The sequence below is a fragment of the Neovison vison genome, chromosome 13 (genome assembly GCF_020171115.1).
Source record: "Neovison vison isolate M4711 chromosome 13, ASM_NN_V1, whole genome shotgun sequence".
Classification (NCBI taxonomy): domain Eukaryota; kingdom Metazoa; phylum Chordata; class Mammalia; order Carnivora; family Mustelidae; genus Neogale; species Neogale vison.
In genome coordinates this window covers 99,170,798-99,186,762 of record NC_058103.1, presented here as the reverse complement: position 1 = coordinate 99,186,762, position 15,965 = coordinate 99,170,798, and the positions used below count along the sequence as shown (strand labels likewise).

The 15,965-nt window shown below is 51.3% G+C and overlaps 1 protein-coding gene across 1 annotated transcript in view; it reads left to right on the top strand.

The window, feature by feature from the left end:
• Positions 1 to 15,643, top strand: part of MAP2K5 (mitogen-activated protein kinase kinase 5) — a 256,439-nt gene extending 240,796 nt beyond the window's left edge. The window contains exon 22 of the mRNA XM_044231754.1: positions 15,188 to 15,643. Within this exon, the coding sequence (XP_044087689.1) occupies positions 15,188 to 15,292 (105 nt within the window). The 3' untranslated portion in view covers positions 15,293 to 15,643. The remainder of the gene's footprint in view (positions 1 to 15,187) is intronic.
• Positions 15,644 to 15,965: the final 322 nt, after the last annotated feature.

The following is a 15,965-nucleotide window of genomic DNA, read 5'->3' as shown; positions in this document are numbered from 1 at the left end:
TTACCTTGCAAACCACAGTAAATCAATAACAGAATAGTTAAGTACCACAGGTTCTTTGTGTATTGTTTTAGAAAATATTGCTTAAGGCTAGAAGTGGGTTCTATTGATGACTTTTGTTTGCTGCTGGGACACAGAATGATCAGAATTTTCAAGTGGCTTGCTCCTTTTTTGTGGCGATCCTTTGAAAAAGAAAAAGAGGGGTGGTTTCCAATGGAAAACGTTGGTTGCTGATAGCAGAAACGCTAGAGTAACTGGTCATTTTCTTTTCTTTTCTTTCTTTCTTTATTTTTTTTTTTTTGTAACTGGTCATTTTTAATCCTGTATTTTGTAGACTAGGCCTGACAGTGTTGGCCTTTGTTAAGCTCTGTCCCCTGGGCTCCCCCATACTCACCACAATAGAAACCCATTCCAATGAATTGAGCGAGGCCCAGTGAACTCAGGGGCATCACAGCTGAAAACAGTAAAAAAAATAAAACAAAAAAAGATGGCACTTCAGTTAGTTGTGTACCCAAAATTTTGATAGCCAGTGTCTTTAGCAATTTTCTTTCCTCTGTGTTTTTTGTTGATTTGATAGCATCAAAAATGTCCCCTTTAGTTTCAGTGTTCATGCACAGGGTTGTTTATCACTCCCCCTTTTCTTTAAGATCTTATTTATTTAGTTAGTTATTTGAGAGAGAGAGAGAAAGAGAAGCAAGCACACATTCCGGTAAGGGGATGTGTGTGCGGAGGGAGAAGTAGACTCACAACCGAGCAGGGAGCCTGACACCACGCTCGATCCTAGGACCCCTGGGATCATGACCTCTGCTAAAGACACCCCTGGTACCCCAGTTCCTTATCCCAACTAGAAAAACTATTACCAAGATGGATTTTTTTTTTAAGATTTTATTTATTTATTTGACAGAGAGATCACAAACAGGCAGAGAGGCAGGCAGAGAGAGAGGAGAAAGCAGGCTCCCTGCTGAGCAGAGAGCCCGATGTGGGGCTTGATCCCAGGACCCTGGCATCACAGCCTGAGCCAAAGGCAAATGTTTTAACCCACTGAGCCACCCAGGTGCCCACCAAGATGGATTTTAAGGAGTATCAGCCCTTGCTTAATTGAATGCTTCTTGAAATAAGATGAGACAATGGAATAGGAAGTTCTTTTAAAAGTTGAAAGTGGGGGGGGACGCCTGGGTGGCGCAGTTGGTTGGACGACTGCCTTCGGCTCAGGGCGTGATCCTGGAGTCCCGGGATCGAGTCCCACATCAGGCTCCCAGCTCCATGGGGAGTCTGCTTCGCTCTCTGACCTTCTCCTCGCTCATGCTCTCTCTCACTGTCTCTCTCAAATAAATAAATAAAATCTTTTAAAAAAAAAAAAAAAAAAGTTGAAAGTGGGGTACCAGGGCTCAGGACCTGGGGCTCACCTGGTATGGTGATGTTTGGTCAGGGGTCTTAGAACCTCCCAGTCACCACCCTTTGCACTGCCCCCACCATATATCTGTCCATATCCCCCCCGACCCCACTCTGTCTGCTGTAAGGTCATCACTCTGCATTTTCAAATATGTTGGCCTCATGAATTCATACGGAATATCGTTATTTTGTTTTCTGGATTTGCGGTTATGTATCCTATTTTCATTCCTAATGATGCATACTTTGTTTTTTATCAGTTTTGTCAGAGGTTAGTCTGCTTTAATAATTTTTTAAAGGACCAGTATTTTATTGAATTGACCATTTCTTTGATACCTTTCTATCTAATCCCTTTATTTGCAATCTTATGTTTTCTTTGGATTTATTTTTTGTTCTGTTTATAATTTGTTTATATTCTGTTGAAAATTTTCCAATCTTCCCCACCCCTAAATACCCATATAATGCTGTAAATTACCTTTTAAATATTTTTTAGCTGTACCCCATTAATATTGATATGTAGTATTTTTATGTCACTCAGTTCTAAGTAACTTCTAATTTCAATTAGGATTTCCTTTTTGACCCATGGATTTTTCAGAAGTATTTTTTTTTATTTGCAAACACTCAGACGTTTTGCTGTCTTCTGATTGTTACCCGCTTTTCATGCATCTTGGTCAGTGTTCATGGTTGGTCCAAATCTGTGTTTGTTGATTTTCCAAATCGGTATTTGTTGAAGTTCCTTCATTACGTGGTTGACTTTTCTCCCTGTGTTCTCTTTGTACATGTGTTCTCTCATTGCTGAATGCAGTGTCCTCTTCACAGCCTGTAGATCAAACTTGTCAGTCGTGTGACCCAAATATTTTGTGTCCTAATTTTCCACACACTTTCTCTCTCTTCGTCATTAAGAGGACTGTGTTCAAATCTTCCTCGATTAGTGGTGTGGCTTTGTCAGTTTCTCCTTACAGTTCTGTCTGTAAGTGTTTGTCGTGCCAAAAGACTCTATCTTCATTTCAAGGTGTGTCCTTTACGTTACGTGAATGCCCTCGGTCTCGAATATATTGCTGTGATCTTTCTTTTTGTCTGCTGTTAATAAACCTCTGCTGTCTTTTGGTTCATATTTGTCTGCTATGTGTTTTACTTTCCCTTTGCTCTTACCGTTTCTGTGTTCTTGTAAATGAATCTCTGCATTTTGTGGTTGGTGTTTTAAATTTCATCCAATTTTTTTTAATTGATTACTTTAATCACTTATATTTATTGCTTGTTGGTATACTTGAATATTTTTTTATTATCCTATTTTGTGCTTTCTCTCTACAATACTTTTTTTTTAAACCTCTTCTTTCTCTATTCTATTGGGTTCATTTTTTTCCCCTTCCCTTTTATTCTTTCTATTGGTGAAGGAATTATATTCTGTTTCTAGCCTCTCGTGGATTATCCCTAAATTTTTCATCTAATTTAGCAAAGCCTAAGGTTAGTCAATAAATATACTCTCCCAAACAATATGCAGCCTTAGGGTCTATGTCTTACCTTCTTATTAGGTAGAATTTGTTTAAATCACATATGATCAAAAGGCAAACAGCAGCTTAAAGAAGGCCACAAGGGTGCCTTCTTTAAGTAGGGTGCCTGGACTAGTGCAGCAGCTCCTTCCATTTTCCCAACCTAGGGGCATTTGAGCTCTAGCCACCAGCAGGGAGAAAAAGCAGTAGAAAAGCTTGCCCTTGTGTTCAGGACATTAGCACACAGCGTATGTTCTCTCATGGGCCAAAACTAGCTGCAAGGGAGGTGGGGGTACAGTTGCTCTGCTGGGTAACAATGTTCCTCCCTAGAATCAGGATTTGTGTCAGTGAGGAGGAAGAGAGAAGGGTCATTGAGAGGCGGCCAGCACTCTCTGCTGTACCCCTTCTCCCCCAGGACATAAGGACCCTGAGAGCATCTCCTCCGTCCCTCCTTGCATGTCCTCACAGTCCAGGATTTCATCGTCACCTTGTTTTCAGATCCTCGGAATCAGTACTTACTGTCACCGTCCTTTTATACATAATTAGTGCTTGTTTAGATTTTTCAGTGGGCAGACCAGTTGTTTGTTCCTTGTCGCTGTTGCATTGTGCCTCCTCAAGAAAGAGTTCTGCCGGGGAGTGGCTGTGGGGGGCAGGGCCATTGAGCTTTTGTTTAGGATTATCTTTACTTTGCGGTCATTCTTGATCGTCAGTTTAATCGGATCAGGTTAGGCTGACTGTCTCTCCTGGGGTCTTGAAGAGATTCTGTTGTCCTCTGGCTTCTATTCTTGCTGGTGAGACTCTGCACCTCCCTCTGTAGGTAATGCGTCTCTGTCCGTGGTGTTCCGCACTCTCCCTACAATGTGTCTGGTGTCGATTTCATTATATTCATTCTATTTGGAGATCATTGTGATTCTTTATTCTGGGAATTCACTCTTTCATCAGCTCTCAAAATCCTCAACTCTTGTCTCTGGATATCACCCTCCTCCACATGTTCAGCCTTATCTGGGTCTTTCTGCTGGGCCTTTCTCTTTCACATGAAAAGGAAATTTTTCTCTCTCTACTGTGCTCTGGATGATCTTCTTAGGCCATTCGTTGTAGCTTACTAAGTCTCTCTTCAGCTGTCTGGCTCATCCGTGCAGTTTCTTTTGTTTTGTTTTGTTTTTCCAGTGACTTCTTTTTCTTTTCTTTTAAGATTTTATTTATTTATTTGACAGAGAGAGATAGCACAAGTAGGCAGAGCTGCAGGCAGAGGGAGAGGGAGAAGCAGGCTGTCTGCCGAGCGGGGAGCCCAATGTGCCCTGGGCTCCATCCCAGGACCCTGGGATCATGACCTGAGCTGAAGGCAGCTGCTCAACTGTTTTATTTTCTATAAGTTAACATTACATTCTTTTTCAGATCTTTCTGTTCTCTTTTTCATCATTTCATATTCTTTTCTTAATACATTACTGTCTTCTTGTATGTTTTAAATCTTTTCAAATGTGCACTTTTTTACATTTTCCCTCCCAATTATTTTTCAATTATCTCAGTTCTGAGAACTCTCATCTTCCTGTGCGTTATCTTGTCTGCTCATTCTTGTCTGTGGTGAATTATATCCTCACAAGTTTGGAAATTTTTACTCTAAGGTCATACTGAGTGGGGTTTAGCACTATGGAAATGGCTTAATTTTAGAAGGATTGCCCCAGAAGGGTTTTTGGTATGCTTCTGACAGACATTCCAGAGTAACACAAGATCAAGATCAACATTGTATCCGTTTATCAGTCTGGGGTTCTCAAACTATAGAGGTAGTGCACCCAGTCCCAAACTGCACAGGGCTCTGCCCCATTTTTTTATTGCTTGGGCAGCCCAGCTCAGGACCACTTACAGTCCCCTTTGCTGATGGTTAGCCTTCCATAGCTTATCCCTTCTGTAGGTTAAGCTTTGTTCAGGGTCTCAGGATCAGCTCCTTGGGGAACCTTGTCTCCTGTTTCTGCTTAGTTCTTCATTCTTTCTAGAACTACATTCCTGGAACCAGTAGCCCCTGTAAAACCACAAGACCTCCACTCACTTATTCTGGTTCTCAGCTCCATCTTCCCTGGTAACCGTTATGGATTGCCTTTCTTTCAGTTCAGCCATGCTTTTTAAAACTGTTCCATTTTATCTGCCATGGCGAGGGCCACATTGGAGGGCCACATAGAAGGAAGACTCTTAGGCTGTCTTAGTCTCTCATCATCTCTTCATTGACTCACTGTCAGAATCACTGCATTCTGCTGTGTTCAGCAAATGTACGGAGCTCCCACCGTGTGCCAGAAATTGTGCCAGTTCTGGTTGCCTACCCCCTGCCTTTCCTATACCCACATGCTCACATATACCCACACACATGAGCACATGCACATGTAAAGCAAAGGTCTCCAAGCTCAAACATCATAGCTTCAGAGGTAAGGAAAAAAACCAGCCAACCAACAGACAAACAAAACAAGAGCACCAGAGAGAAAATCCATCCTTCTGAGCATTGCGTCTTTTAATCTCCACCACTATACAGCCATCACCCCACAAGACAGACCTTGACCATCTAGACATCAGTAAACGGCCCCATATTCACTACTTGGACATACTGCAGAGTCAGCCTGTCAGTCAAGAGTCCTCAGCACTATTGAAGCAAGACCCCCATTCTGCCTCTGGCACCCCCTAATCCCAACTCCTGTGGCCCTCTGAAGTCACCCTGTGCCCCCTCCCTGCACCATACTGCACAAGCTCTAGGACGACTAGCAGGGACCTTGGGAAATATCTTGTTCTTTCGATGGGCCATTTTCTGACCAATTACCCTGTGTAGGAGCACATAGATCTGCTCAGATGAAAGGTGCAGAGCTCCTTGACCCCCTTAGATGCCTGTGTACAGGCTAGGATGGCTAGAGGTAAGCAATTTGCTGCTAATAATTGAATATTTGGGGAGAAACATCTATTTCTGTAGCAGTGGTGAAGAGTAAACTCGGGAAGGTTGATTGAAATGGCGTGTCACAGCTGCAAACTGTTTCTGAGGTCTTAAAAGAAAATGAAGGGCTGGAAGGGGCCCCCTCTACCCCCACCCAGGGAAGAGCTTTAGAAATCAGAGGCTGAGAAAGCATATTCTAGAAAGCCGAGCTAGGTAGATCAGGCAGGTTCCACGGTAGCTGCACAGAGACAAGGCTCGCCGCCTCGTCTCACTGCTGCACCCCCAGAGTGTTCTATGCAGAAGAGTAAGGACCCCCCCCCACTGCCCACCTGTGTCTGAGACGCCAAGTCTGTGGACCCGTGATCTCGTCCTTACAAACCCCTCCCCAAGAGGAAGAGAGTGCAGCCGTATTCGGTGGGACTGAGGAGGCTAGCAAACCTTGTCCCCAAGTTCAAAACCAACTAAGAAACAGGACTCAGGAAATGATGGAAAGCAAGGATCAGCTTTACTTCTACAAAGACCTATATTAAAGGATGCGCTTACCTTGTGGCCCGCTTGCCTTGCTGGGAATTTACCGGTTCCCAGGGGTAAGCAGCCTTAGACCCCCCACCAGAGGGCAGGCTGGAACGCGCCCTCCCTGTGGGCAGGAGGCCCCTGAGCTCACCCCGCTCCATCCTTCCTGCTGCACTCCTCCTCCCTGGGGGCACAGCTCAGGAGTGTAGTAACAACAGAAGTCCTTGCATGAGGAGTGATGAAGCCTGGGGAATGCAGGCCCCCCGGGGAGTAGTCTGCCCTTTGCAGTGAGGCCGTCATGGCCCTTCCCAAACCATCACTCGGGGATAACACCAGGAGGGTTTGCTGACTCTGTCCGGGGCTCCTTGCATTATCCTGTACAGGGATGGAGAGAAGGATTTTCACAGAGGGGCCTCGGCTCCTCCCTGCTAAGTCCCCATTTGTGGGGACTCCCCTCCAGCCACCTCCTTCCCCAGCTCCACCTGGTGACCAGCCTGGCACACCGGGCATGAAAGGCAGAGTTGACCCCAGGGGTGATTATGATTTCTTATGTCATGTAATTAATATTATAAAGACTGCCTGCTGCCCTACCACTTGTCAGCAGGCCAGCAGACACCGGGCATCTGTGCATCCTTTTATAAGTCAGATTGCTCGCTGATCGAGCTGACCTCCTAGGTAAGCCGGGATTCAATTCGTAGTTTTAAACCTGTAGCCGCAGAATGTTCTCTATTACGTACTCTATGTACGTTCTCCATCACGTACAGCAAACTTCCTGTGCTATTAAGATAGGAAAGAAGGGTGTTTTGGTTTTTTAGCATGAATGTATTGGTATTCATTGAGGACACTTCTTTGTAAAGTCATTCATGAGCCCTCTCTTGAAGGACACAGAATCCAAGAGCTGGGCTCCTAAGCGGGAGTTACAGTGCTATCTCCGTGAGCGGTCAGTTTCCCTCTGCTGTTGTCTCAGTAGCACAGAGTCGAGGAACTCCTGACTCTTCCCAGTGCTGGTCCAGCTCAAGCATCTGTTAAACGCATATAGAAGCTTTACAAAGGGAATAGCAGAAAACTTTTGTTTTCAGAGTTTAGTCACTGACAGTCACTAGCAACTGTTCACATGAGCTGCTTACAGTGAATCTGTAGGTCAGACAAGAGGGACGCAGAGCTGCTGGAATAGACACCATCAGAAACTCAGAGCAGTCTTGACCCTCAGCGCCCTTGCTGGGCATCATGGGGCAGCCGCCGGGCAGACGGACTTCATGGGCTCGGTGCACCTGTCTCCTGCGTGGCACTCACCGTTGTTCTCTGTCCTTCCGGTGTGAGTGCACATCGCAGCCCTGAGTTCTTTCAAATGGCCAGTGCACCAGAACAGCCCTCCTGGCTGTCGCCCCACAGAGAAGGCCAATAACATGCACAGATCTGACAAGCAGGACTGACTTTGCTCCAAGAGCCGCAAAGAATAAGTTCACATCACTGTGCAGGGTAACGCTTGCCGCTCGGTACTCAGTGGAGCACACTGAGTTAAGCAGATGAGTATGTACAGTCGTTTTTAATTAGGTGTTTACACCTACAGTTAAAATATTTCTTGACAACTTGAATCAAACATGTAGAAGCCCTCACACACGTCACATCCTGCGTTTCCGCCCGTCTCTGCAGTCCCGTCGGGCCCTGCCGCTGCTCCGTTAGTGCTGAGTAGGAACGCAAGTGCCCGCCCCGCCGCGAGGACTGCAGCCCTACAGGGGACGTGCGGAGAGCCTCCCGGCGAGGCTCGCAGGCCCAGCAAGGAAACACGAAGTGGTGGGCAGAGCGTTGACACTGGGGACCCTTCAGCCTCTCGGGTCACCCCTTACAGGCATCACCTAATCACAAGACCGCCCGACCAGCTCGCACGAGCAGCCTGTCGACTCTCACTTGTTTCAGACTTGGCTACCGCCTTGGCTGGCGTGCTTCAGCGGGCTCCCGGGTCCTTGGAGTTCTCTCCCATGTGACTTCCTCCTCCGTGGGAGAGGAGTGCCTGGTGACCTGGGCTCATCCTGGGGTCCAGAGAGGACCGCTGCCTCCCTCTAGAGCCTCCTCAGCTCTTCGAGACTTCTCACTAGGCCCGCCCGCCCCAGCCTGTGGTGCTTCTCAGCCTGGCAGCAGGCCCCTGGGGAAATGCCGTAACTTACCAGTCAGTCCAACTAATTGCCTTGGTGGCTCCTAAGTGATTAGCTCTGCCCTGCCCTCAAGTGGTTTCCAGTCTAACGTTAGGGTAACAGTGGGTTCAAATGATGTTAACGCATGGCAGAACAAGAGAAGGCCTCTGGAGAGGTCAACAAGAGGGCGTGTGCACAGTTCTCTCTGGGGGAGACGGCATCTTCTATGAGGAGACATGACAGAAAAGGCCCCATAGAGGGAGAGCGGAGGTTAGGGGTACAGTCAGCTGTTGAACACCCTGTTTCTGATTGTTCTTTCTGTGGTTACCTTCAGAGTCCAGTCAGTGTCTAGCCCTGGAAGGTTTCCAGGCGCTAGACCTGTAGTTTTCCTGCTTCTCTAGAGACTGGGTCCAAGGAGAGGGAATGGAGAAGTAGGGGTTCTCAGCTAGACCATCCACCTCTGCTCTGGGGGCAGGCTGTCCTGCAGGGTGGAGGCTGCCATGTCCAGCCCTGGCACTCATGCCACAGGACAACACAACGGCGGAGGGCTCGGGCGCTGGAGACAACACAGCGTTCAAGCTCCACGGCCTTGGGCTACTTCCTCAACCTTGCTGTGCTTTAGTTTCCTCATCTGTCAGATGGAGATAAGAATACTCAGAGTTGCTGATTATTAAATCATTTGAATAGAACTGCCTAATACATAGGACTTTGAACAAGGTAGGACACTTTTTGTCACTCTAATTGCAGTTACCAGTTAAAAACCAGTTGTTGGGGCGCCTGGGTGGCTCAGTGGGTTAAAGCCTCTGCCTTCAACTCAGGTCATGATCCTGGCATCCTGGGATTGAGCCCCATATCAAGCTCTCTGCTCAGCGGGGAGCCTGCTTCTTCCTCTCTCTCTCTCTGCCTGCCTCTCTGCCTACTTGTAATCTCTGTCTGTCAAGAGTCCTTTAAATCTTTAAAAAAGGGCACCTGGGTGGCTCAGTGGGTTAAACCACTGCCTTCGGCTCGGGTCATGATCTCAGGTCCTGGGATCAAGTCCCGAGTCAGGCTCTCTGCTCAGCGGGGAGCCTGCTTCCTCCTCTCTCTCTTTCTCTGCCTGCCTCTCTGCCTACTTGTGATCTCTCTCTGTCAAACAAATAAATAAAATCTTTAAAAAAAAAATCTTAAAAAAAAAAAAATCACTTGTTGAGGGGCATCTGGCTGACTCAGTCAGGTAAGCATTCAGTTCTTGATTTCAGCTGAGGTCATGATCCCAGGGTCCTGGGATCGAGCCCCACATCGGGCTCCCTGCTCAACAGAGAGCCTGCTTCTCCTTCTGTCTGCTGCTCCCCCTGCTTGTGCTCGCTCGCTCTTTCTCTCTGACAAATAAATAAGTAAAATCTTTAAAAAGTAGAAATTTATTTTTTTAAAGATGTGTTTATTTTAGAAAGAGAGAGGCCATGCTTGCAAGTGGGCAGAGGGGCAGAGGGAGGGAATCTCAAGCAGACGCCCCCCACCCACCCAAGCACGGAGTCCAACACGGGGCTCCATCCCCCAATCCTGAGATCATGACCTGAGCTGAAGTCAAGAGTCAGACGCTTAATTGAGCCACCCAGGTGCCCCGGAAGTAGACATTTAGAACTCACTGTGCCTGACCTCAGAAAGCACAGTGGTCAGTGTCCTCCAGGACAGAAGAGAGCCGTGGATTCAAACCCTGCGTCTGCCGCTTTCTAGCTTTTGACCCATTGCTTGGCACCTCAGTTTCTTTTGTCTGGGAGGGTTTGAGGCCACGTGCAGATGTCCAGCAGCTGTATGGCGTGTGGCAAGTGCTGACCCACAGAGTATGCAGATGGCTTTGTCCTGCCGCAGGCCTGCTACTAATTGAGGGCCTACTGTGTGCCCGCCTGGCAGGTATGTCTACAGATGATTGATGATTCACATGCATGATGTTCTTGAGGAAGTTATGCAAGAGAAGGAAGTGTGCAGACCCCACGCAGGTCAGTTCCTATTTGGGAAGAAAGTCTCCCGACCCCTAAGCCTTGGGCAGCTCTTAGCACTGCAGCAGGCAGTGGGCACACTAACCCCCCACCTCCCTGTCCCCGCCGGCAGAGGGTAGAGCACTGCCTACACAGAGGGACTCGGGAGTGCCCTGCGGTCGGTCAGGAAGGCATCTCATCATGATGAAATGGATGGGAAAAAATTAGGGACAATACTACAGAGGCAAAGAGACCCGCTCTAGCGAACCCCCCATCACTTTGCCCAGATAAAGGAGAGGGAGAACTACACTTCCCCCACCCATGAGTTCTTAGTTTCCACCAGGGCCCTTCCCTGTGCCAGCACGGTCCGCTGCTCAGCCCCACGTGGCCGTGGCCACACCAGGTGACGGCGGCCGTCTTCGGTGGCCATGGACTTGTCCCTCGTGCGCTCCCCCACGTCCCACTTTTGGAGCCGTCCTACCTCTTGCGGTAGCTAGGTAGGGAATTAGGGAATTCCCTTCATTATTCCCTTCATTATGTCTCCACCTTCTGTGGCGAAGTCTGTGGACCGTAATACTTCAACCCTCACCAGTTTAATTGTTGCAACTGGCCCGGAGAGAATGCAGGAAACGAGAGTGGCTCCCACTGCCTGGTGATGAGGCCCGCGAGATCGGCAGCAGCCCCCGCGCGGCGCACGCCCCACGCCCGCCCGCCTCAGCGGAGTGGCCGCTGACACGCTTTCTGGCTGGAGGGCAGAGACCCCATACCTGGGGCAGCCACGGGGGGTGGGGGGTGGGGGGTGAGATGCCCCTGACAAGCTGCTTGTGGGTGTCGCTGCAGGGGGAGCAAGGCACACACACCACCCCCCGCCCAGTTCCCTGCAGTGTGATTGGGGCTACAAGGGTTTGCCCACGTCTGGATTCCTCTCCCTGGGACAGGATGGGCACTTCCCCCAAATGCTGCAGGAGGCACGAGCCCTCCAGGGCCTCATGGAGACCCCAAAAGAGGCCTGCACAGCCAGCTCTCTGGTTGCGGGTGTGGGAGAGCATTTGGAGTCAGAAGCCTCACATTGGTGTCCAGCCCGGCCCCTTGCTCCGTCGACCCTGGGCAGGGCCCCGAGTGTCTGTTTCCTCATCTGGAAGGTGGACACGCATGGCTGTGCGTGCCTGCAGAGTGAGTGTGGGGATTCTGTGGGAAAATGAGGACAAAGCCCTCGGCAGGTGCCCAGCACACAGCACCCCTCTGTGGCACTGGACTTCGCACTAGCGTTCTGTAGGGTGTCGTTTCCGTCCATCTCCGGCATCTGGCTGTGCCCGCATCTGCTTGGGCCTGTCCGGAGCCTCCTGGGAACTCAGGGAGGCTGAGGGATTCTCCTGCTTTCTCGAGAATCATCCATCAGGTTTTGTTTGCTTATTACACTCGTGAGGAATTCCTGCATCGTGCATGTCAGGCGTGTCGCTGTATCCTAGAGAAGAAGAGGGGAACGCACCCGCCAGGGTCACAGCGGACAAGTCTGGCCCTGAGAATGCACCAGCCTAGAAATCAGGAGACTTAATTGAGTTCAGCCCCAGCACTATTAACCAGTCGCTTCCCTCTGTTGGGCCTCAACGTTCTCTTCTGTAAAATGGGATGAAGGTATGCGTGCCCTGCTTCCGACACAGGCCGTCGGGGCTAGGGACCGTCGAGGGGGAGTCACCTGCCACCATGACAGGGGGGCATTCTCCCAGTGTGTCCAGGGCATGGCGCCAACTGAGGTCAGGACCTGGAGCAGTGTAGGCTGGCAGCCTCGGTGTCGCCTCTGTCCAGGCGAGTCTGAATCATGGGGCAGAAATAAAGGTGAGGGGAATTGTGATCTGGTTATTGATTCTGCCACTTATGTCCGCTCCCGGTCAGCCTGGGAGAGCCCTGGGCAGTGGTCTTGGGTTTCAGACACTGTGATCCAGGCCCAGCCCTGGGAGCCCAGGCAGGTCAGCCATGAGCCAGCGGTCTGCGTTCCCTCGTGTGTAAAGTGGAGATTCTAGTGCCTGCCTCTGACTTGGTGCCTGTCCCCCGGACTGTGAGGTGCTCATGGGCCCTGCAGGCGGAGCTGCTGCCAAGCCCGGAGATCATGGCCCCGGAGGCCCACTGCTGCTCTGCTCTGCTGCTTTCTGTGCTCTCCCTCCTTTGCTGGCTTCCTCGCTGTGCCCCACCACCACCGGCTTCCAAGTTCACAGCTCATAGGCCTGCTCCCTAGAGAGGCTGGGGTCTCCCTCCCGTATCTGTCTCTGTCCCCTCTCTGCGTCCCTGTGTGATTCCCCCACCCCTCTCTCCAGAGCCAGTCAACAGTAGCTGGGGACAAGACCACCTGTCCAGGTCCTTCCCTTCAGGCGGGTGTACAGCATCAGGGACGCGCAGGACAGGAGAACCTCCCAGCCAAGGAAGGCAGGAAAGGGGCAGAATCTCCGCCAGAGCAGTGGATGGCGGCCCTCTCCTCCTCGCGCCTCCCAGGGCACTTGGGCACAGTGCCCTCCCTGCCGTGCAGCCATCAGCCTTCCCCTAACTGGAGGAATGCCTCCACTCTCCCCTCCTGCAGTTCCGCTCTGCTTGTTCCCGAACAGATGATAACAGAGATGCAGCATATGGGCCCCAAAGTCACCGGGCATTCTGGGAAAGTGACACTGTGCTACCCCAGGCTTGGGGGGAGGGGCCCATCAGCTTCTGAGCACAGCTTCTCCCTTTGTTCTTCACAAGGGCGCAAGGTCACCTCTCCTGAGCCTCCTGGAAAGGCAGTGTGCGCGCTCAGACTTGAGGAGGTCTTCCCTCTAGTTAGGTAGCGATTAGGAAGGCAGGTGTAGGGTAGGCATGTATACAGGGGAGAACTGCATGTGGGAGTCAAGATAGGAGCCCACCTGGGACTCTCCTGCTCCAGCCCCAGCCTACCTGCTGTAGGACACCAACCCCACCTGGCTTCCAAGTCCCCTTACCCAGTGGTAGTCTGTGAGGGGCACCTGCCCACCCCCAGTAGTCCCGCACGTGTGTTGGGAGCCCCCATAGAATGCGATGAGCAGATCCCAGCAAGTGCCCAGGTGGGCTCCAGGCCTAGCTCCACCATGGCCTCGGTGAGTCGCTGCACAGGGCTGAGTGCCCTTGGCACCCCCTAAGCCAAGCTCCCTGCCCCCGTCCAGTGTTCTGTACGGCTTTGAGCTAGACCGTGCCGGGTGCTTCAGAAAATGACTTTCCTTACCCGAACTGAGAAAGCCAGGTGAGGGGATGCAGCAGGAGTCCAGGGTAAAGAAGCCTGGATGGCTTTCCTTCCTATCCCCAGAGACACATCAGGTCTGACCAAGCAGCCTCATTGCCTCCCCTGGCCTGGTCTTAGGCCACCCCTGCAGACCCTGGGATCTGGGCACCCAGGGCATATGAGTCCCGGGCCTGCATCCCTCCTGCCATATGATGAACTCATTTTGAGGCAGCTTGGAGCTGCAAGCAGGTGGCCTGTGGCTGGCTATTCCCCAGAGCTGCTGGTCAAGACTGGGGCATATGGGGAAAGCAGTGCTGGGAGCCCAGCTCACACCAGTGGGGAAGAGAGAAGGAGCCCAGTGCTGGTGGCCTCAGTACGCTGAGCATCTGACTTTCGGCTTTGGCTCAGGTTCTGATCTCTTGGGCCGTGGGATCAAGCCCTGTGTCTGCACTCAGCAGGGGGTCTGCTAGAAGATTCTTCTCCCTCTCTGCATGCTTGCTCTCTCTTCTCTCTCAAATAAAAAAAATAGATCTTTAAAAAAAGAACGCTGAGGGTTCAGGCAAGCTGGAGCTGGAAGGCTGCAGGGGCAGGAGAGGAGGTGGGCGGGGAGGGGAGGGAAGCAGGAGCCTTCCCACACCCCCCACACTAGCCCACTGCGGCTCCCTGAATCTCTCTCTGGCTACATTTTTGGTAAAGGAAGAAGCTTCCAGGTGTGTGTTTCTTAGCAGAGAAGCTGCTCGGTAAGGAGGGAGGTAGATAATGCTTTTCAGTTTCCCTTTCACCTTTGGCCTGTGGTCAGGGTGACTGACTGCCTCTGCTTTTTTTTTTTACCTTCCCTGAGAACTCCCAGGAAGCCCTAAGATTTGTGAATGTGAATCTTGATTCCTCAGAACCACAGGGGAGGGGACTGGCTAAATAGAACTGGACCTGCCTTATGGACTAAGTAATTTAGAGCCCAACACAGGCCACATGGAAACAGTCCTGGCCCCTCCGAAGTCCAGCCCCCACCTGGTCACCAGGAACCAGAGGGGATCTGCACCCACCAGCGTATCCCTCCTGCCCCTGCTACATTTGCCTTCCCTCCACTTGGTCGTGGGACTTTCTCAGAGAGTGTAGATATAGGCCTGTTGCCAAGACATAGACATAGAAGAACACCGGAAGGGAGAGATGTAGCTGTGGAGGAGATGATTCTCTGATCTGTGGGCAGCCCTTGGACTGGGGCGCCGGCAACCCAGGGGCCAGGCATTCGCCAGTCTGCTGTTGGAGTGGTGCGGGGTGCGGAGGAGCCTGGCAGTGTGGAGACAGGACAGGCCCTCCCCCACAGGCAACTTTCAGGCCCATGGGACTCTCAGGAGGTGGTGGTGGAGCACCGGGCGGAATCTGAGCTATGCAGCGAGTGCTGCCCCTCTACTGGCCTCAGTCAAGCTAGCTGTGAAATGGGTCAATGCTGTCCTTCTTCTCTTGTTGGGCTAGTCGGGGAGAAGAAAGGAGGTCGAGGCCGAGAAGAGGCCTTGGCAAGCGTAGTGAAGTGCAGAGTCTGAGGAATGTGTGTCACAGCCTCTCTTCCTCTCCCCCCGCAACAGGGCCACCCATTCATCATGCAGTTCAATGACGGAAACGCCACCGTGGTGTCCATGTGGGTGTGCAGGGCGCTGGAGGAGAGGCGGAGCCAGCAGGGGCCCCCGTGATGCCGCAGAAGGGCACAGACAGCCCAGGACTGGTCACCAAGGGGACAACCCACCCATCGTGCCCCCTTTCTGTTCGCCGTCTGCCCTGAAAGAGCTCTGCTGGGCCCAGCTTCCCTACTCTCAACTTTGACTCTGCTGGCAGATGGCCTAGCCCAGGGAGCCCTCCAGAGGGGCCAGCCCTTGCCTGCTCTGGTCTGGAGGCACTGACAGGGGGTGGGCAGAGGGGTGGGGGTATCAAGAACGGAGACTTCAGGCCCCTGCCCCTCTTTTTTCCTAACATTTTCTTTGTAAAGGGTCAGGCCCCGTCAGCATCACTGCCGGGAATAAAAGTATTACTGCTTCTTTACTGTCTGTCCCTGTGAGGGTTGTGCTGTGTGACAAGTGCCTTACCCCTCCAGGGGTGGGGTTGGGGCAGGGCCTCGCCTCAGCAAGGATGGATGGCAGAGTCCAGCTGCCCCTCCCCCAGGCACCTGCAAGCTCCCCCGTGCTTCCAGATGGTCTATGATGAGGCCCCCAGCCCAGCCTGCCTGACAGAAGACTGAAGCACGCAGGTCCCTGAACCAAGTCCGGAGGCACCGAGTAGCTGAGCCAGCAGCAGATATGGGGCCTCAGGACGCCTGTTGTATGCTCCTCGCTGGACCAGCATTTGTCCCCACAGCCACTCTGACCCAGT